This window comes from Andrena cerasifolii, chromosome 10, assembly GCF_050908995.1.
Source record: "Andrena cerasifolii isolate SP2316 chromosome 10, iyAndCera1_principal, whole genome shotgun sequence".
NCBI classification, from domain to species: Eukaryota; Metazoa; Arthropoda; class Insecta; order Hymenoptera; family Andrenidae; genus Andrena; species Andrena cerasifolii.
In genome coordinates, this window is record NC_135127.1 from 7,571,119 (window position 1) to 7,592,462 (window position 21,344).

The following is a 21,344-nucleotide window of genomic DNA, read 5'->3' on the forward strand; positions in this document are numbered from 1 at the left end:
TGCAAAAGTTGATAAATTACATCTAGAAAATGCACCAACAATCGACGAAGCTTGAGTGCCTACATAGGACGGCGCCATTGTTCTCGTCATCGTCTCAAAGAACCGTTAATAACTAATTAATTGTAATCAAAATCTGCGCAACGATCACATAGGAAAGTAGCCAAGGGTCTATTCTTTGAGACGCGACTCTAAAAGTTCATAAAATATTCGCAGGAAATGAGAAATTAGTGAATTTCCAGTGACTGCGTAATATTTCTATCTCCCTCCTTGTCGCACACTATTCCTTTCTCTCTCGCGCACGCCACCTGTTGCCCTCCTTGTCGCGCACTATTCCTTTCTCTCTCGCTCGGCTCAGCCGTGCCACCTCTTTTAGTATCATGTATTCCTATTAACTCGGCGAATTTCCTGGTCCAAACAGCACACTCGGGAACTTCTTGTGGATAATGTAGGGATCCCGGTGGGTAATCTAACCTATATAAAAGGCATTTTTATTAGTAACTATGCATCGATTCGTAAATAAAACGCATACGAGTGATTACTGAACGTTGTCACAACACTATAGTCTCAAATCCAGCTGTACAAATGTATAAATCATTTTGAAAAGATCGAAAATCTTTAAACAAAGTATGCATTCACTAACCGTGGCGAGAGACTTGTATCTCTGTCGAAAAACTCTTCATAGCTGCTTAATTGTAATCGGAATCATTACAACTATCACGTAGGAAAGTAGCCAAGGGTCCATACTGTAAGATGAAACTGCAAAAGTTGATAAATTACATCTAGAAAATGCACCAACAATCGACGAAGCTTGAGTGCCTACATAGGACGGCGCCATTGTTCTCGTCATCGTCTCAAAGAACCGTTAATAACTAATTAATTGTAATCAAAATCTGCGCAACGATCACATAGGAAAGTAGCCAAGGGTCTATTCTTTGAGACGCGACTCTAAAAGTTCATAAAATATTCGCAGGAAATGAGAAATTAGTGAATTTCCAGTGACTGCGTAATATTTCTATCTCCCTCCTTGTCGCACACTATTCCTTTCTCTCTCGCGCACGCCACCTGTCGCCCTCCTTGTCGCGCACTATTCCTTTCTCTCTCGCTCAGCTCAGGCCGTGCCACCTCTTTTAGTATCATGTATTCCTATTAACTCGGCGAATTTCCTGGTCCAAACAGCACACTCGGGAACTTCTTGTGGATAATGTAGGGATCGCGGTGGGTAATCTAACCTATATAAAAGGCATTTTTATTAGTAACTATGCATCGATTCGTAAATAAAACGCATACGAGTGATTACTGAACGTTGTCACAACACTATAGTCTCAAATCCAGCTGTACAAATGTATAAATCATTTTGAAAATATCGAAAATCTTTAAACAAAGTATGCATTCACTAACCGTGGCGAGAGACGTGTATCTCTGTCGAAAAACTCTTCATAGCTGCTTAATTGTAATCGGAATCATTACAACTATCACGTAGGAAAGTAGCCAAGGGTCCATACTGTAAGATGAAACTGCAAAAGTTGATAAATTACATCTAGAAAATGCACCAACAATCGACGAAGCTTGAGTGCCTACATAGGACGGCGCCATTGTTCTCGTCATCGTCTCAAAGAACCGTTAATAACTAATTAATTGTAATCAAAATCTGCGCAACGATCACATAGGAAAGTAGCCAAGGGTCTATTCTTTGAGACGCGACTCTAAAAGTTCATAAAATATTCGCAGGAAATGAGAAATTAGTGAATTTCCAGTGACTGCGTAATATTTCTATCTCCCTCCTTGTCGCACACTATTCCTTTCTCTCTCGCGCACGCCACCTGTTGCCCTCCTTGTCGCGCACTATTCCTTTCTCTCTCGCTCAGCTCAGCCGTGCCACCTCTTTTAGTATCATGTATTCCTATTAACTCGGCGAATTTCCTGGTCCAAACAGCACACTCGGGAACTTCTTGTGGATAATGTAGGGATCGCGGTGGGTAATCTAACCTATATAAAAGGCATTTTTATTAGTAACTATGCATCGATTCGTAAATAAAACGCATACGAGTGATTACTGAACGTTGTCACAACACTATAGTCTCAAATCCAGCTGTACAAATGTATAAATCATTTTGAAAAGATCGAAAATCTTTAAACAAAGTATGCATTCACTAACCGTGGCGAGAGACTTGTATCTCTGTCGAAAAACTCTTCATAGCTGCTTAATTGTAATCGGAATCATTACAACTATCACGTAGGAAAGTAGCCAAGGGTCCATACTGTAAGATGAAACTGCAAAAGTTGATAAATTACATCTAGAAAATGCACCAACAATCGACGAAGCTTGAGTGCCTACATAGGACGGCGCCATTGTTCTCGTCATCGTCTCAAAGAACCGTTAATAACTAATTAATTGTAATCAAAATCTGCGCAACGATCACATAGGAAAGTAGCCAAGGGTCTATTCTTTGAGAGGCAACTCTAAAAGTTCATAAAATATTCGCAGGAAATGAGAAATTAGTGAATTTCCAGTGACTGCGTAATATTTCTATCTCTCTCCTTGTCGCACACTATTCCTTTCTCTCTCGCGCACGCCACCTGTCGCCCTCCTTGTCGCGCACTATTCCTTTCTCTCTCGCTCAGCTCAGGCCGTGCCACCTCTTTTAGTATCATGTATTCCTATTAACTCGGCGAATTTCCTGGTCCAAACAGCACACTCGGGAACTTCTTGTGGATAATGTAGGGATCGCGGTGGGTAATGCAACCTATATACACACAAAATCGAGTCGCTAACGAGGAAATACTGTATTTCTCTCTCTCTTTCTGTCAGTATTTCTGTGTCTTTTTTTTTAATTGTTTCTTTCTCTGTCTACATCCGCTTTTGCTCTACATCGCGGCAACCAACCAGCGATGATACATGTTGTTCCGATCACTGCCTAGAGGATCACTAGGTAAGAGGGCTCACGAGTTCCACCGAGCGTGTGACACAAAATTACATTATGTGACAGCCCATACCTAGTAGTACTATACCTAGTCTGTGGTGATAGGTCTATCTACTTCATCGATAATCACAACCACCAGCGTCGCTACTGTCTTTATTGTCGGTAATGTCATCATAGTAGGTACCACCGTAACTAGGGATACAATATAAATACATACAACTCATACAAGATGGCAGGAATGTTCAACCGCCCTCTTGGTGGGCTTGGACACCCGGAGTGCTCGCCCGCCCGCGGCTGCATCTTTTGAGCATGTCTGATCTTTAGAATTTCCAGAATTTCTGTGATTTTCGTCGTTTTTAGGATTTCTGAGCGTGGAGCATTTTTTTTATTTCTTTTTGGATGAGGAATTTACAATTTTATCTGGTTCCATATTTTGAAACTTTCTGCGTAATGTAGTACCAAAGATCTGCATTATAGAAGTCGCATAAAACTATAAATGACTTGTTTTTAAGACGATTCTATTTATACACACAATTTCGATTAATCTTTGTTTCTTCACAATAGAGTATAGTAATTCAAAGATATCCAGGCTTATTGTAAATTTTTATAGATAGGCCATACATATTCTAAACATTTCTTTAAATTATTATAAATACATTTGCACATCCCTCTGTTTTTTTATGATTTATAATATTGTTACGACGGGTAGGGGTCTCCTTGTTAGTCATGTTTGTTTATTCTCGGTATAAAACAAGTTAAGCAATACAATACAATCACAAACAGTTTCAGAGCTTGGTTGGGCAATAATTCTGTTCGCGAGTACGATTAGTCCAAGACTGACGGCAAATCGATAACAATTTCGGTCGGTCTTTACCGACCGGTCTTCTAACTTCGGACGCGAGCGCCAGTAGGCCATGACGTTGTACACAGTGCTCGCAACAATATTATTGAATGTCCGAAGTAGAAATGAATAATGGTGTTTAATATACCTTACACTTCTAATGATTGCAACGCTAATGTGCCATAATTTGTTAAATTATACTTCATTATTCCGCATAATGCACATAAACAAATTGGGAATTTGTTTAACGTGTACAATGTCCCGGTAATAGGAATGCAACCTTCTATTTCAAAATCTACCGTCATTAATAGCTACCACTTGTAGTAAACAGCCGCTCCCCTTTCACGTATCAGTTTTCATTTGCTGAAGTATCATCACAAAAAAGGTATAGTCATTGTCAAAATACATTCTGCTTTTAAGGAATTATAAATCAACAAAGTTAAAGGATATCTTTGCACTTGGGGTATCAATGGCTTTTAAAATAGTTTCTGGGGTATGTAAGTAGTTCAGTTTTAATCAGTATAATCAAACTTCATAAAAAACACAAGATTAGGGGTTGTCGGTTTTTAAAAACCGTATTTTTATTAATGTGTAAAATTCAACAACCGGTTCTTAAATTAAAAAAAACGTTAACATTTTTACTTGAAATCGCTTCGGACACAAGCAAATTGTAGTAGGTAACAGTTTACTGTAAAACTAATCTTCATGGGCTCATATTTTCCAAAGAAAAATACTAAATGAAATAAAGATTTATAATTTATATTATGTACGGATTTGAGTTATTTTAGTTTTTTTTTCATTTGGTTTTGTGTGCAGCATATTGTATTATGTTATATTTTTGTAATACCATAAATATTAAAATAATTGAAATTTTTTAAAATAAATACAGATATTTATTTTCTATTTTAATTATATTTTTTTGTGAACATTCGAAAACTGGTTTAAGCGGGTTTTTGGGAATAGTGGATTTCGAAAACCGGTTTTTTCAAAAGTCGGTTTTTGTATAAACCCTACACAAGATATCGATCTTCATCCCTTTGAGACACTGTATGTACAGTTTCAAGAGGATAAAGGTTTTATTGAAAGAATTTTTTTTCTGAAAATGTCTAGTGAGGCTGTTACTGTCAAAGGTCAAATCCACTTCGTATTGCACTATTAATATATTTCTATGAATATATTTCTAGTAATGTTTTCAAAAAATGATGAAACATCATTCTTTCCGACATACTTCATTCCACAAATCTCTGAGGTGTCACACTTTAAAAATAACTAGCATTGACTAATCGCCTGATAAGAATCGTCATTGCGTAAATGTTAAATTTGTACTGCACAGATGTAACGTATGTCTTATACATTATGATACCCATGACATGTTGGGCGGCATTTTGAAATACAAAAATAGATGAACGTGTATTATTTCTTTTTTAATGTAACGTGGTAAGAAATTGTTGTTAGACTTACGTTCATATAACAGCGTTTTCTTATATCTTCTCCTAGAATATATTGATGAAGGTTGATTAATTAAATTTCTAAATCTCTTTGTGGGGTAAGAGAATACACACACATTGACTTTTTTTTAAAGTGAACACATTATCCTTTTATTGTTGTAGAGAGAATTAAAAGAAATTGAGGTATGAAAAAACATAATTTCGAGGAATAAAACGTTTCACTTTTGCAGCTTTTGTTTATTTTCCGCTCCTAAGGGGTTGTATAACGATGTCGTTATAATGTATTCATTCTTTATCCAACAAATTTCAATACTTTCCTTATTATGTATCATAATGTAAAATATTTTTGCATTATTTCATTCAATTTAAATAAACATTCAGTTGCAAATTCCCTTTGTTAATTATGTAAAATATATAACGACGTAATATCTATGCAAAATTTATGATGTGAATCGCTATTCTTAATTCCTTAATTTACATTTATGCTTATTTATGTAGACTTTATAGATCTCTCCTGGTAATACGCACTCCGATTTGAAAATGGTGAATTATTATTTTAAATGTAACTCTTCGAGACGTCAAGTGACTTTAAAGACACAGGTAATGTTATTATGAAAACGGAAGAAATGTAAAGTGGACGTATTTAAATAGAAGTTTTAAAGATATGCGTCCAAATGAACAAAACTTAATTTTTCTTTCAAACGCTATAACTCTTTCAATTTTTCATTTTTTTCTGTAAAGTGGACCAATCCCAAAGTGAACTATCTAACTTTAAGAAACTTGTATTTTTTTACAATCAGATGACCGTGATAGTTCCACAATAATTAATAAATAACAAGAAGGATCAACATGAGAAAATATTTTCTGCAAGTTCAAAGATGCCTCCTTATATCTCAAAAGAGTGTAATTCAATATGACCAACAGTTTTTTCAAAAAAAAATCTTAAATACCAGTTATTTTTGGGGCTGTTAGATGAGAACACCCCCTTAATGCTCACATGTTTTTCAATTTGATGTACCAAAAATTTCTAACCAAATTGTTTCCTAGGCGTATAGAAATAACTTTCCCATTGTTTATTTTAACGTATCGCTTGGAGGCCTAAGTAGTCGTGTCCGCGTGAGAGACAGACGCGAGAGTTACGCGGTTAAAAATAAAGGTGATGAACCTGATAAGTCGAATATCTAATTACATTTTCACACTGGCCTATGCAGAATATTATTTTCCATCAAAACTTGTTCGTACCTCCAATAATCTTCAGGCTAGCATCAGAGGGGTGAAACTTTCGAGGGTAGTTTCATCCCTAAAACTTGATTTACCGTAACCGGAAAGTATACGCGTCCCCTACATTCGGCTGCTCTGAAAACCTCTCCAGTTTTATCAAAACCCACATTGGACATTTCGCGAATGCCCTTATAAATAAAACACCCGCACTTTATCAACATAATCCTGCTATATACAGTAACATTCACCAGAAACATTACTAGCATTGCTTCTCATTAATCATTATTATCCCTCAGAGAGTATTTACTATCGAATTTACCCTTGCTATTTACTTACTAGTTGACAGTAATTCCCCAGCTCCTCAGAACTACAATCCCTCGGTTAGCCCGTGCCCAGAAGCTTTAACGCACCCCGCATAGATCCTAAATTCCTCGAAGCAACGTTACGATAAAATGAAATCTGAAATATTCGAATTCCACCATTGCAAGTCTTTAAGCACGTCTCGCACGTACTTACACAAAAGGAGAAATCCTGCAAGGCTTTGCCAGGCGCGTCCCTACAGCCCGGTGCGTGGTGCTGGTAGCGCACAAAAGCTTGCAGCGGATTTAACACGGTCAGATACCGTTAGGTGGCCAGGAGGGCGAGCGAGCGCAGCGCGGCGCGCAATCAATAAGCTCGCGGGACGCGGCGGTGCCTCGTGCGTGTGGCAGCTCCGGCGGAGCTTTCAGTCGGGCGTACGATCGCGCGTCGAAAGCTCACCAGACTCGGGTTGCTCGTCGGATCGCGCGTCCCGCCGCGTCGCGTCGCACCGGATCGTCGTGGGAGCCGCACGGGGGTGGCGGAGTTGTGTAGCAGCCGACAAAATGGCGGCGACGATACCAAACAAATGACTTTGCGCGAAAAGCTCGGTCGCTAGCTGGACCTGACTCGCCGCCCGCCCAGGTCCATGGAGACCTCCTCTCGCCAAGCGGTTCTTCGTTCGCGAGCCTGACGAGTCGAGCTGAGCCGCGGCCTGGGACACGCGCTCTACCCTAGCCGTGTTAGTTTTGTTCTGGAGAGGACAGCCTTCATCGGGAGGTCCGGCTAGAGGGAGAGAGCAAGGTGTACCGCTGAGAGGACCCGGTGAACGCCGAGAGAACCGCGCCGCGATGACACAGCCCGGCGGAGTGTTTTGATCGCGTGCTGGCTCGCGTAAAGGATTTTTGGCCGGGTGCTCGATTATCGACCGGAGATCCTCCAGCTCGGAAACGGGACACGCCGGATAAGCGGAGCTAATGGTATTAGGGGGTCGCGTGTGCTGGCCGGTTCTTAGCTGAGCGACGATTGCGTTGGTCGGCAGTCTCGATGGCTTGACGAACATTCCAACGGCTACACATTGGTCGAGTCGCGCGATCATGCATTTGCACTTCGAAAAGGACAACAATGCCAAGTGCGACTGCAACATCTTGTCGCTCAGTTGGATGGGCAAGGTGCCGGACGAGTCGCTGGAGGTAGGTGATTCCTTGCAGGGTTACCAGCGCACACAGGTGTTACTGAAGCACCGTAGCAATCGCTATTAGAAGTAGAAGTATACTTTGCTGAGTGATCCGCGCTATGGAACGCTGGGTGGTAAAAGGCAGACTGGGTACCGCGATTGGATTGTGTTCCTTATTTGAACAGTAAACTCCAACGATTACACACTGATAGGCTTCTATGGAAGCTGAGGTATAGTAGCTACATACGGCGCTGTATAAAGGTACCTGCGTCTACACGACGACACTTTTCTGCCTAGATCAAGTGTCTACGTCATTCAAAACAGTGTCCGGAAGACTGGGTACTGCCTAGAGCAGTCCGCGGCACCGAATTCGATCTATCGTCGCGGGAGTCGCAGCTAGAGCTAGACTGAAGACACTGCAAGTAGCTCTAGCTAGACACAAAAGACACTTGATCTAGACACAGAAGAGTCGTTGCGTAGATGTACCTTAAAGAAAGCAACAATTTCGAAAGTGTTTGGAGTTGTTTGTTTTCTCATACCGAACCCTTGCTCGACGCAATAGTGTTACGTTAGCGGTAAGTCACAGGCGGCAAGTGACGTAAACGCCAACGCACGGCGATCCTGCTCGCTGTTCTCAACTATTTATCCCGTGAATTTTTAGATCGCCGCTACTGCCGCCAGTTATTTTTGAAAGGCAGTCGTTGGGCGCTGAGCGGGGTTCGAAATTGCCGCTTCTCCGTGGCGGTACGTGACGTCGGAGCTCTAGAGTACAGGCGATAGTGCGTTTGAAGCGTCGAACGCTGTCGCGCTAGACCACAGCGCTCTATGCGTCCACGCGTTACGTTCTGTATTTAGCTCGCGAGGACAGGCGACCTGGAGGTTCTGCATCCGCGGGCGCGACTGTCTAGCCTCGATTAAAAGACGACGCTCTCCAGCGAACCTTAAGGGCTCTGCGTTCCGCGCGGACGGGCCCGAGGACAATGCTATGAACGGAAGCTGAGGAAATCGGGGTAACCGTGGAAACGTCGATTCAATTTACAGCGCGGCGCGTGAACCGGTTAAACTGTCATTTTCCCGTGACTGGCATCGGACAGAGCATGAAATTAACACTCGAATGCTTTCATCCTGTATTGAATACGGTTTGGCACAGATGCGCAAATTGCCGTGTACTGGTTGGTTACTGAAGCGCTATGTTTTCCAACAGGGCACCCTTCGAGAAGCATTTGACTGAACGCAATTTCCTTTTTTGGGTTTAGCAGAGAAAAGGTGGGAAGCTTCCGATTTAAGAGTTAGCGTGGGACAGGCGTAGATCAGGGTCCGAAGTTTTCTTGAACATAGATTAAACTGTAATGGAACTGCAGGGTAAATCCGGGAGACGCGGTCGACCTGTAACATAAAATGGTTATTAAATTAATACTGATACCTATTATTTATTTTATCAGAAATTGTCCCTCGATACCTCTACTATCTTATTATCCAAAACATTAAACGAAAATTAACTTAGAAGTATATTTTAAAAATGATCCTGTACACCACTGTAGCGGCCACTGGAACTATGTAATAGGGTGGCCCTTGTTTATACGTGCCGAAATATTTTTTCGTATTTCTTTGCTCTCACCCCCTAATATGGTTCCATTTCATAAAAAAAAATAGTCCCTGCGAAAGATATAGAATAGGATGCGCTTGTAATTACTACACGCTGGTGGCCGCGAATTTGGCTGTGTGGCGTCCAAAGGTACCGTCAAATGGGGTAACTTTCACCACAAAACTGGATTTTAAAACAAATTCCTCTAGCACCTATTGTATAACAGGTATTATTCTCAGACAAAGTGCCTTGGATAGCTTTAATTGCCTACCTCAAGATGCAGTTTGTCTGATAATAACACCTCTTATACAATAGGTGCTACAGGAATTTGTTTTAAAATCTAGCTTTGTGGTCAATGTTACTCGACTTAACGATAACGGTTTATATTAGGTGTAGGGAAGAATCCTGAGCTTTTGGTTTCACACTGTATAAAACGATTTCAAACTGAGATAGCTTCCCGCTCTTTAGGTCGTTTACAGCGTTGGCATTCACTTGTTGTTATTGCGGAACGATATCCACATCAGTTGATCAATTTAAGTGACGAATTGGAGAAAAGTAGACCATCTATTACTGGTCAGAGAAGCCTCAAACTTACGTTCCTGCACGGTACCGCCCCACTGCATTTTGTTCAAGCTGACGAAACAAGTAAAGGGAATGTCCATTTTTCGTGATTTTGCGATTGATAGGAAATTTTGTTAGTGGCAATTGGAACTGCTGAACTGTCGAATCACAAAGGGTTATAAAGTTCAAATACCCCTTAAGGGGTTAGACCACCTTGGCCACGTCAAGAAATATCGCAGCCTTGGGAATTTATTTCTTAAAATTACGTAAGAAAATTAAATTCATTGAACCTGTTTTTTACTGACAGACTAAAGTATTAAAACTTAATTTTCTCGATAAATCTGTTTTGTTACATTCCCTGTTTTCCCCCTTACCTTCAAGTAATCTTCAGCTTGGGTTACGAAATTCATCCGCACGCGGCATACTCATGAGATTGAGCTCCAAGTATTACCTCTTGTCTCGGTCATTACAACACCACCTTGCCGATACACACTTGTACACATCTGACGACGCCCCAAACTGTATCGATGATTTTATCTCGTCAAAGCCGCCAAGTATCTACCGCAATGGCATTCGCATGCTACCCGCCAGTCATTAATAACAATGGCCTTTTCTCAAAAATTTCTTCTACAGTAAATAATGAATTTTTACCGAAAAGAAACGCAGAACTCTTTACCACACTAACTTAATACGTCCGTACCGTTGCCTGAATCGAAATGCAGGATGCGTAAGATTTGGCACGTGTCGCCTGCAGGCCACAGTTTTGCCCGGGGGTTCCCAAGATATTCCTGGACTTATGACTAAACAGAAGGCAGCCAGAAAATCTGTCTCCGTTTTAACGCGCTTCCTCCAGCTGCCCCTCCCGAACAGAAAGACGCGGATCGGGGCTCAGTGTCGTCCGGGGATTAATTATTGAAGTTGCTTCGTTAGTTCCGCGCGGTGCAGCTCCCAGACAGGAGGAGGGCCGTGGGCGCAATATTTCAAAACGATAGGTGGACGAGAGGCGCGTCCGCCAAACGGAGTCAAACGGCACTCGGTGGGAAGCGGAGTTCCTCTTCGTAGTACCTCTTTGTTCCTCTTCGTCTCGCGTGCCGTGAAAGCGCTGGTCGTGGCGACTCCGTCGGGATTTCGCCGCCTCGGGTACCGGAGTTAATAATGCCGGGGAGTGTTTCGCGGCCACATCGAAACGGGGTGGAGATTGGAATCCGTCGGGGCGAAGCGGAAGCGGCTTAGCGTCGAGGGCGGGCGGATATTCGGAAGGGTGACGACGCGTAAGTACGCGCGCGTTGGCCAGAGCGAAGATGAAGTTCGTGCTCGGTGTCGCGATTAGGTCTTTTCCATGGTCTGGCCGGTGGAAGCCGGGGGTCCTCTGTCTAGTGGCTTTGTCGCGCGCTCACGGGGTCGTACAAGTGGCGTGAGATCACAGTGGAATATCCCGCTCGGAGCAGCGCGAGGACAACAGAGAAGGATCTCGCTGCTTCGAAGGGAATGCAACATTTATTGATTTTCCGTGCACATGCTGATGCCGCACGTTTGCGGGAAACGTGCTTGGGATACGGTTTCTCAGCAGCTGGCTTTGCCTCCTTCGGGGGTGGTTCTTCGCTTGGTTGATTTGGGGCACTTGGTCCTTTGTAATTGAGGGAATTCGATGGTTCGGGCAGTGGCGGATTTAACAGGGCGACCGATGAGTAGTTGTCGCCTGAGCCTCATCTTTAAAAAAAATTATGATTCTATCCAAACTATATTTTTTTCTGTGCTACTACACTGAGCTGGTTTCTAGTAAACTACCTCTTCATTTTCCTGAAGAAATGGGCCGCTCAGGTGCTGCTCCCTTGGGGGTTGTTTCGCGTGCTTCAAATGGTATGCTGTTTTGACTTTATCGGGTAGGCATCTCGAGACTAACTGTTGAGTCATCTTCGAATATCCCCGGTCGCTACAGGAAAACTGTGTGCGGTGTCTGCTCGGTGGTATTGTTTTTCTTACTTTATTTTATTTTTAAGGTTGCATCAAGCCATTTGGGTCATTAGCGACCACGTTAATTTACATAGAAATGAAGGTAGACATAGGTATTAGATTAGGATAAATTTAAATTCAATTAAATGGAAAATTTTAACACGTTTCAAGAATGTCAACTCACTTGAGCATACATTTGCTCGGTATAACCTTCTTTCACGTTGATATTTCGGGCAAGATGCGACGATGTGTTCAATTGAATTTATTGTTACACATTGGCTGACCTTCCTTTTTCAGCAGAGAGGCATGTGTGAGGTTTGTATCGCCAGTCCTCAGGCCTGTTAATACTACCTGGTGTTTTCTCTCAAACGATTATGCGGGACTTGCTTCATAAATATCATTCCCGATGCGGTGAATATATGTTGTATGTGAATTTTTCCAAGAAATACTCCAATGTTCTTTAAGAATTCTGTTGAATGATTTTAGAATCTCTTTATGGTAGGCAACTATACTTGAGTTACCATACAATGAATTTGCAGTCCTCTTTTTTCGTTCCCTTCAATTCCTATATGTCAGTGATTCCCAACCTGTGGGTCGCGAAGTGTTTTCTTGGGGAGGGGGGTTGCTATGGTATTTTATTTTTTTTAATATTATTAAGTTAGAATTAAATTCTGAAATACCTATTTTTAATGTGTTTTCATTATCTTATATGGGGGTGAGGGGTCGCAGGTTATTTGAATATTATAAAAGGGGATGGCGTCTCAAAAAAGGTTGGGAAACACTGCTATTTGTGAAGGAACCCATTCAAACAGTATTTCAGTTGCTCTTTTGTTTAACAAATTTTAATTATATTTCTCAATAATTTTGTCGTACTGTTGCTTCGCGATGTAAACGGCGCTTAACATCTGACCGAATTATAATAAAACGGGGGTTAGTCGTAACTTTGTTACCGTTTCAGTGTGGGGACGTCTTATTACTTAAGTGGAACACGTCCTTGAAGGATACTCCTTATATTGAAATATTGTTTTACAAGGCTGAAGCGTAATAAAATTGTAATTGTCATTGCGGTAGCATAGCGGCGTATGTTTAGCATAAGAATTTCATCAACGTTAAAACGCCTGGTTCTACATGCGCTGTAGAAATAAAACATGAAATTAAAAGCGAAATTAGCAAGGAGATGTTGGAAGTAGAGAAGCTGAGATTTCTAGCATTAAAAGCGCGCTCCTTAAAAGTATTTGAAGCATTCATATTATTGGAAAAAGAGCCGATGTGATTTAAAGAAACAACAGTAAGATTATTTCTTTATATTAATATTTCGTGTCTTTTTTGTTGACATTTATGTTAGTTTATCTGAAATGTAAAATAATGGACTCAAATCTACGTGTATTCTATTATTCGAAAAATACTTTACAGAAGCAAGTATCTATATCCCTGCTGTGGTTGGTATAGTTGAAGTTTCACTGTATTTTAAATTTATCACGCACTAGGTAAAGAATTTTAAACTAAAAAAAAGAAAATATATCTCGTGACTTGGTAAACGTTTCATGTGCTAAACACGAGACGGTATAGGCGGTAGATGTCTCGCATATTTCTCCATTATCCTGCACTTTCTACAAGGAAGCTTTCTCCCCGGGAACTTAGACTCTGCGCATCCAGTTTTATACTAAACATGGAAAACTGAGGGACCAGAAGTATTGTAAAAAGAATACTTTAATACCTTTTGTTGCCGAATATTTCCATTACATTAACCCTTTAGAGTTGGCACCTAGATCTCGTCGAAGGAACATTTTCCCGTTTTATTTTTCTCGTTAAAAATGGTTTGAAATTTATATTTTTACATAAAATATTTTTTAAATGAACACAAAGTTCAGGTAGGTCCATCCTTTTTCAATGAATAAAACCACTCTAAGCATGTACCGGTGCAAACAGCGAATTGCGAGTGCAAACTGCGAAACAGCAAAGAAAGGGGTGCAGGTCTCTTATCGCATTACAAAAGGGCTATGATAAAAATTTTGTAAAAAAGCTATTTGTCCGAAGGCTAGGTCAGGGTTTTTACAATAACGCTGATTTCACAATTCTTCCCTTATTTAAAATGTGTTGTCAAGCATTCCGAAGCATCCGTGAAAACTGAAGTTTTACAATTTTCTTTGTGCCGTCCTTGTAAAAAAATAAATAAATCAGACTTTTTCTAGACCTCTGCGAAGCACTTAGGGTTTTATAACTTTACAAGGTAAACGCCGCGTGGAACTTCAAATATTTCAACTTCTCTTGGAAAATTGGAAAATTAGATAGGACATTTCTAATTGAAATGTCAAATGTTCAGTTAGAAATGTCCTATCTAATTTTCCAATTTTCCAAGAGAAGTTGAAATATTTGAAGTTGGACAATTCTACCCTCCTTAATTAGGAGGGTAGAATTGTCCTGCGCAATGTTCTGTATAAATATCTTGCAGCTATTCTAGCTAAAACCGTTCGAGAAGCGTTACTAAAAAAAGAGTACCTTGTTATACAGCCAGTAAACTAGAAGTCATCGTAGCATTTCTATCAAAGAAAGTCGTAAGAACTGAACCTTGCGGTTTACTTGCTGTTCACAACTATAAAACCTGCAGTTTAACGGTTTTAAAAATAGGTGTCTGCCAAAGCGCGAGGGGGAGCGGTGTTCACAGCAGAAACGTTAAGCGAGATCGCTTGTACATTCCGTTTCCACCTTGGCGACGTACACGCGTACAGAACGGTTCAGCACGTCGTAGGACTGATGAAACTGTGCCAGGCAAGCTTTGAGTTCACGCGTCTCTGCTTAAGCAGGCTTAATTCGATCACCAAAGTTCGATGCGCGACAGGACGCAATCGATCAGAATTCATTACGGTCCCTGTGTTACTTGATCGACGAATTCACCGTGTTCGACGACTAGTTCACCTTCCGGCACTAATCGTTGATTAACGATTCGGCGGAATCGTTCCGTGCGCCAGCTGCAGGGGCTCGGAACGTATTGGCGCCGAGATAGCTCCATTACTGGAAAAATAATTAGGTTACGACCGGGCGACAAAGTCGATTCGGACACTCGTGACGCAGACCTTCGCTGGAATTCGATCAACGACCTAGTATTCCCTATCTTTAACTATTTCCTGACCCAGATCGCCTTTGATCGATAAGAATCGATCGTAACCGCGTTGCACCCATCTCACCTTGTCGACGTTACTTTACTCCAGCTATTTTAAAACGTATGTTTCGCAATCACACCGACGTTAGGCAGTTTACCGGAACGTTTAAGGGCCATTAAAACGGCCAGAAATTTACGACGCGTCCCTCTCCCCCGCGGAATGTCCCCTGATATAAATGGCGAGCCATTAAAGGAGGTGGACGCGAAATGGACAGCCGTCTTCAGTTTATACCACCCGGTTTAGGTTACCCAGGATCTCCTGGGCCCACCCTTCGGGTAAAGGGATGCTGGTACACCGGGGCCATAAGCTCTATGAAAAATGAGAAACTCTAACTTTGCCCTGTAAATGTCCCAGGCTAATGACTCTAAAGTAATGAATGCTCCAGTTTGATTCTATCGAACGACGAGAGGGTGGTAAAGGGGAAAGGGCGATGATCAACTGGGTGAAACAAAGTTCCTCCTGGGGGCAATTATTTAATTCTTTCCATAACACTTTCTGGCACCGTGATCAGGCGTAACGTGGCTAATAAATCAACAAGTTTGTTAAATTTCAGAAGTTAGTTTCCCCTGGGTTTCGTATAATGCGTTGCGCGGCAGCAAGCAGGATTTTGTTTAAAAGAGGTTATATTCATCCCTGACGTCGTTACGCTCGAACGTCATCGATACCGTGCCAAACTTGGACACGAAACGCCATCCATCTTCCAACGTCAGCCATATTTCTAATTAACTGCGCTTGTTTCCTGAAATCTGGTTTATCGTGGTACGGCATAGCGTGACAAAAAGACAAGCACAACTATGATGGCTGAACAGAGTTTTCTGCATGAAATTATGTACAACTAAGTTTGCACCCTCGTGTTTGCATCGTGGTTGAATCGATGCCATTATTATCGGGGTCCATTTCGCCTTTGATACGAGCTGCTGGATGACCAGCTTCCTGTTCTGTTGGTCACTAGGCATCTCTTTGATAAGGGTTGTGTAGCAGCTACGTCCAAAACAACTGACTCGTCATCACGCTTTCCACTTCAAGGTACAAATTCGCACGGAATCGGACTCACTCATCTGGCTGCTAACGATAAGGGTCGTCCTCTTTCCACCAAAGAGATGACATATCTAACAAGTAGAGGCTTTTAGGTGTCCGCCTCCGATTGCTTTGGTTTTTGGATATGTTTTAGAGCATCGAAATAGAACAAATACGTGTTTTTTTTTATTTTGGCCTGTTTGCATGTTTAAGGGGCGGTTTCACCCCTCAACATCGTCCATACAGCAAGTTATGACGCAAATGAAATTTATATCAAGTTTTATTCAACACGAGGTTAGGTATAATATTTTTAAACTAACAATAAGAACTTTTGTACCTTTTCTTATGAATTTTGAGGGGTGCTTTCACCTCAAAATAAAGAAACACGTATTTCTTATTTCTTCGGTCCGCTGAAACATATCCAAAAACCAAAGCAACCGGGGGTGAACACCTAAAAAGCCCTCCTTGTAATTGTTCATGGTTAAAACAAATGGCATTACTTAAACGGTACTTTTTTCAGCCACTCTGTACTTCACTGTGCAGAGGGTAAAGAAGCATAATGAAAACTTCTTTGAGTATAATTTGTCAACGAAGAGACTCTTATTGTGGCAGAACAGCTGTCCAGAAAAATGGCGAAAGTCCTGCTCTAGTTTTTAAACAAGAACTCCATAAATTACGTTGCGTTTCTACTTCATTTTATCCCAGTGGCTCCTGTGCATTTGCAATGGCAACGAATTCCCGCTAATCTCTTTTTGCTGCTTGAACCTCTGCCACCCCTCGCCTGTCTTTTTGCTTTCACGAAGAAAGGCGCGTGGGGTCATCAATCACAACCCAGGAAATGCTTCCACACAGTCGATGCGATGGTAATCGCTAATGAAGCACTCGATGGAAATAAGTGCTACATGTATCGTGCTCATGCCTCGGCGCGAATACAATGTCGATGCACTCGCACGTTTATATGGGAGTGCATTAACGATTTTGGTTGGCCAGGATCGAGGGATGCTAGCTTTTGATATTACGAAAACTAGAGATTTCCGTCCAATGTGGGAACTTTGACCACGAAGCTAAGTAGATTTAAATGCCTTCTTCAAGATGCGGTTTGTCTGAGAATAATACCTGTTACACAATACATGCTACGGGATTTTGTTTTAAAAAGTAGTTTTGTGGTCAAAGTTACACAGTATGTATTCCATTTCAATTTATAAGCTGGAAACTATACGTATAGTAGAATTGAAGAAATTTTATGTGTGGGGTGGTTAATAATATTTTCGTCCACTTTCTCCTTTACGAAAAACAAAAACAGAAGAGGAAAGAAAAGATTACTTAAAAACGTATTGGTAGTCATGTTGAAGTTTTCTTTGCGAAGGTATTGCTGTGAATAAAACGGCTGTCGGCGCTGGTTTACCGGAAGGGTTACGATTATTTCCTACCCCAACGAGAATCTCTGTCTGCGGGTGCTCTACTGTTCCATTATCGAGTAAAACTACCCCATAAGCCGTAGTGTAACTATGATCAGACGCTTAAATACATAAGCGAGCATATGCTTCTGCAGCGTTCACTGTATGCGTCCCCGTGCAGAAAATCGTATGCGCGCAGAAATTGATGCGTCGAAATTGCTTTCCTATAATCCTCTTCAAATTTTAGAATGGTGTACTAGAAGTATTCAGAATTGTACACAGTTCCACAGTATTCGTAATTAACCGACGAAAAAAATATAAAAATATTCTGATATAATTTTCTCGCAGTAAAAGTAGTGGCCCTACTTTAGTTTTTCGTTAAATAGATGCGTCTTGCAATTAACTAAACGATAGCCCAACCCGTACATAATATGGATCTCTATTCTCGCAAATGGGTATAATGTAATTATGAATTCATATAAATAGGATTACGTGTTTTAAGATACACCCTATATATTATATACATCTATGATTAGCTTGATAATATGAATTTTTCAGAATACCTACGAGAATCAGTATCGCGTAAATTAAATTCTAATTATGTTGTAGACTTTGAGAATTAATGAGATTTACTAGCAATTTTGCTCGTAGACTGATTGTGAGTGACGTAAGATTTCAGGTCAAGCTAAAATTGTGAATTATAAATGCAGTTTATTTAAATTAACTAACATTAAATCGAACTCCCGCCCCGAGCTATTGAATAATTTAAATTAGATTGCGAGGGAGAATTGCGAGGGAAGAGAGGGTGGTCAGAGGTACGACTAGCATTCAGAAAGGATTCGAGGATGATCCAGGGATCATTTAAATAAGAAATTGAATTTGTTCCACTTCATCAGTGACAGAGGAAATTCGACTTCACTGTCTCTTCCGCTATCCGTTTCGACTAGTAACGAGATGTGAACATAAAACTAGGAGTCGCTCTTCAGGTTATCGAAAGTTTGGCGATTCGATTCGTTTCGAGGATCCATCAAGACAAACGGCTCTATTGTTCTCCACGTTAAGCTATTGCAGGGCTTTGTTCTTCGAAGTAGCTACTTACCGAACATATAGGTTCTCGTTCTAGCTGTAGCGTGAATTTTACACGAGAAATTTCACACATTCAACGAGGGTAGATCCTCAACCAATAGTAGAAGCTATGGAACGATGAGAATATGCGAAACACCCTCGTCGTTCAAATTTTTCGTCAAAAGGATAAGGCGAAGACTCGAAACTTAAGGTATTCTCCTTTTTCATTTTTTAATTTCAACCCCATAAGAGGTTGAAAGAAATAAATATTTTTCCCAAGAAAGTAAATTGGAAAATTCTGTTAATCAGATTTATAGCAGAATGTTATTGACCACTTAGAAGACTGTATAAAATTTATGCGTGGATAAATTCGAATGGATGCTGTAAACATTTATTGTCGTATTTGATCATTTTTTCGGAATTATGTAGGTATACCTACTTGTATTTTAGTAACTTCTAGTAGGTTTGGAAATTCAGTGAAATATACTTTCATAGCTAGACTCTGTATTATTAATTACTATTACGTCGGCCCTTCTACAGCTACGTGGATCATAAGAAATTATTTGAAGCTTACTTTAAAGCATTTAATAACACCAATATTTAAATTATATTTATCCTTCAGCGTTAACAGATAATTAAGAATCACGCTGAATATTATATGTATATGTACTTGTTAGACAAATGGAAAAAGGGCAATACTCATTTGTCATATACTTAGAATATATTTTTCATTTTGGAAAACGACACCTGTTAGAAAGCAAGTGTGTCACAGTAATTAAGAAACTGATACCAATCGATCAAGAGACACCACATACATAAATTTAACGATGTATGCACTTTCGTTAATTATGTACAACTGCTGACTGGAAGAGTCAACAGTTTGATATATTCAATTGGCTTCGGTAAAACGAGCGGTCGAGATTGCGTAGCGTGTAATAACTATTGGGTAAATCATAAATGAAATGATGAACTGAATTACGTCAGTGACAGCATGATCCACATTGCTTCATTAATTTAATCTCGTGCAGACTGTAATAGGTTTCCCACGAACTGACCACACTCTGGCGACACTAGACATTCAAGAGTGAAACGATTAAATCTCCTACAATTTCGCGAGAATATGAAAGCCATAACGTTCAATTTCTTTGTCAACGTGATTTAATTATAGAGAAAGAAAACCTTGTGACATCTTAAAGCCTTCCAGCATTTCTGGCGATTGTTTTCACAAATACGTTATAGAAGGTTATTGGTTTTTTACACTTTTACGTTTCAAACAACGTGTGACGCGATCAATTTAAATAGTCGAATTTTCAGCGTTTCTATCGAAGTGTTTCTGCATTGCGTGTCGCCGTGTTTGAGTAGCTAATCTAATGCATCGATCACATCTAGTTAAACATCTTTCTCTAAACCAAACATTTGTAGGTACTCTAAGCGGATAATTTTCCTACGCAATCCCAAACTCAGATTTATTAATCCGTTATCGAGAAATAAATTCCCTGAATATCCCTTTTCCAAAACCCTTTAGTGACCGAAGTTCTGCCCATACTATTAACTTCTGATCAGTAGAACAAGAAGTGTCACGTGCCCCTCAGTTCGAATGTTAGTTCACTTTAAATTCCATAACTTCGTCAGCAGTGTGGATTTCAGGCTAGCATATTACAAGTGTATTCTCGAGACTTCGTAAAAAGCCTCAAATAGACTCACTTTTCGCGCCCATAAAAAGGTTAAATGTAAAAATGTGTTACATGTTCTTTTAATCAAATCACTTTCTTTGGCCAACTGTGATCTTTTGCCTAACAGCGAGCCAACGAATTTTTGCACTGAGGTACCTAATACAATAGTGGATAAGAAAGTTACCACTTTATCGAACCACCCTACGTCTATTACTTTTCAATATCAACTGAAAACTGCAGTATGTGCCTAATATACATATTCTGAAAGAGAATTAAAAGCTGTATAAAATCCAGTTACAGTTGAATTTATTTAACTAACAAACAAAAACTGGTGTATATGCGACGTTGGTCGGTCACGAGGAGTGTCACTAGTTTCTGACAGCTAGTAGCGGATGTGTTAATGAAACTGCGATACTTTCGTGTCAGAAGCAAAGCACGTTCTCCGTAACCGGATATTTTGAAAACTACTGCCACGATTCACGCGGCTTTAGTTCACCCTAGCCATTAAAGGGATATCGAATATCCGAGACGGTTCCCACTTCGCTGGAGACCAATGAGTTTCCTTGCAAGCGCGCGATCCGGGGGGGAGTACTAGCAGAGTACTGGAAGCTGTACATTTTTATTTAAGTGTACTTTTAGGGAATGGAGGATATCGGGACCACTGTTTCGTTTGTCCTTACAGCACCACTTACGTCGTAAAGAAGAAGATGAAAATAATGGAAACGTTGAGTTGCATTTGAAATGCAAAACATCCACGGGGATATTATTGGAGTTCGTTAATTAGGGAGGTACTATTTACACTTTCCAACGAATTAACAGTTTATCTGTAACATGTTAAATATTGCTCGATGTCCTAGTAACTGCAACTGTCACACTTGAAGTTATCATTTTTAAAGAGCTACAATATTTGCGAATCTATCACTGCTTTTTAAATAATGTATTCTACTTTGAACAGCCGAAAAATTAAGCTATTTTTAAAAAAAATTCTGAATTAATTCAACATATAATAAAATAAATCTTTTTGGTA

At 40.4% G+C, this 21,344-nt stretch overlaps 1 protein-coding gene across 4 annotated transcripts in view; it reads left to right on the top strand.

Annotated features, from left to right (window-relative positions):
• Window positions 1–7,105: 7,105 nt before the first annotated feature.
• The window catches only part of Tusp (WD40 superfamily protein Tusp), a 56,432-nt gene continuing 42,193 nt past the window's right edge, over window positions 7,106–21,344 (top strand). For 3 of the 4 annotated variants that reach the window (XR_013086492.1, XR_013086493.1, XM_076821031.1), the window contains exon 1: window positions 7,106–7,921. Coding sequence is in view for 2 of the 4 variants with exons in the window: in XM_076821031.1 (XP_076677146.1) it covers window positions 7,826–7,921 (96 nt within the window). In the remaining 2 variants the exon portion in view is untranslated. The remainder of the gene's footprint in view (window positions 7,922–21,344) is intronic. The other variant, XM_076821030.1, reaches the window with a different exon arrangement.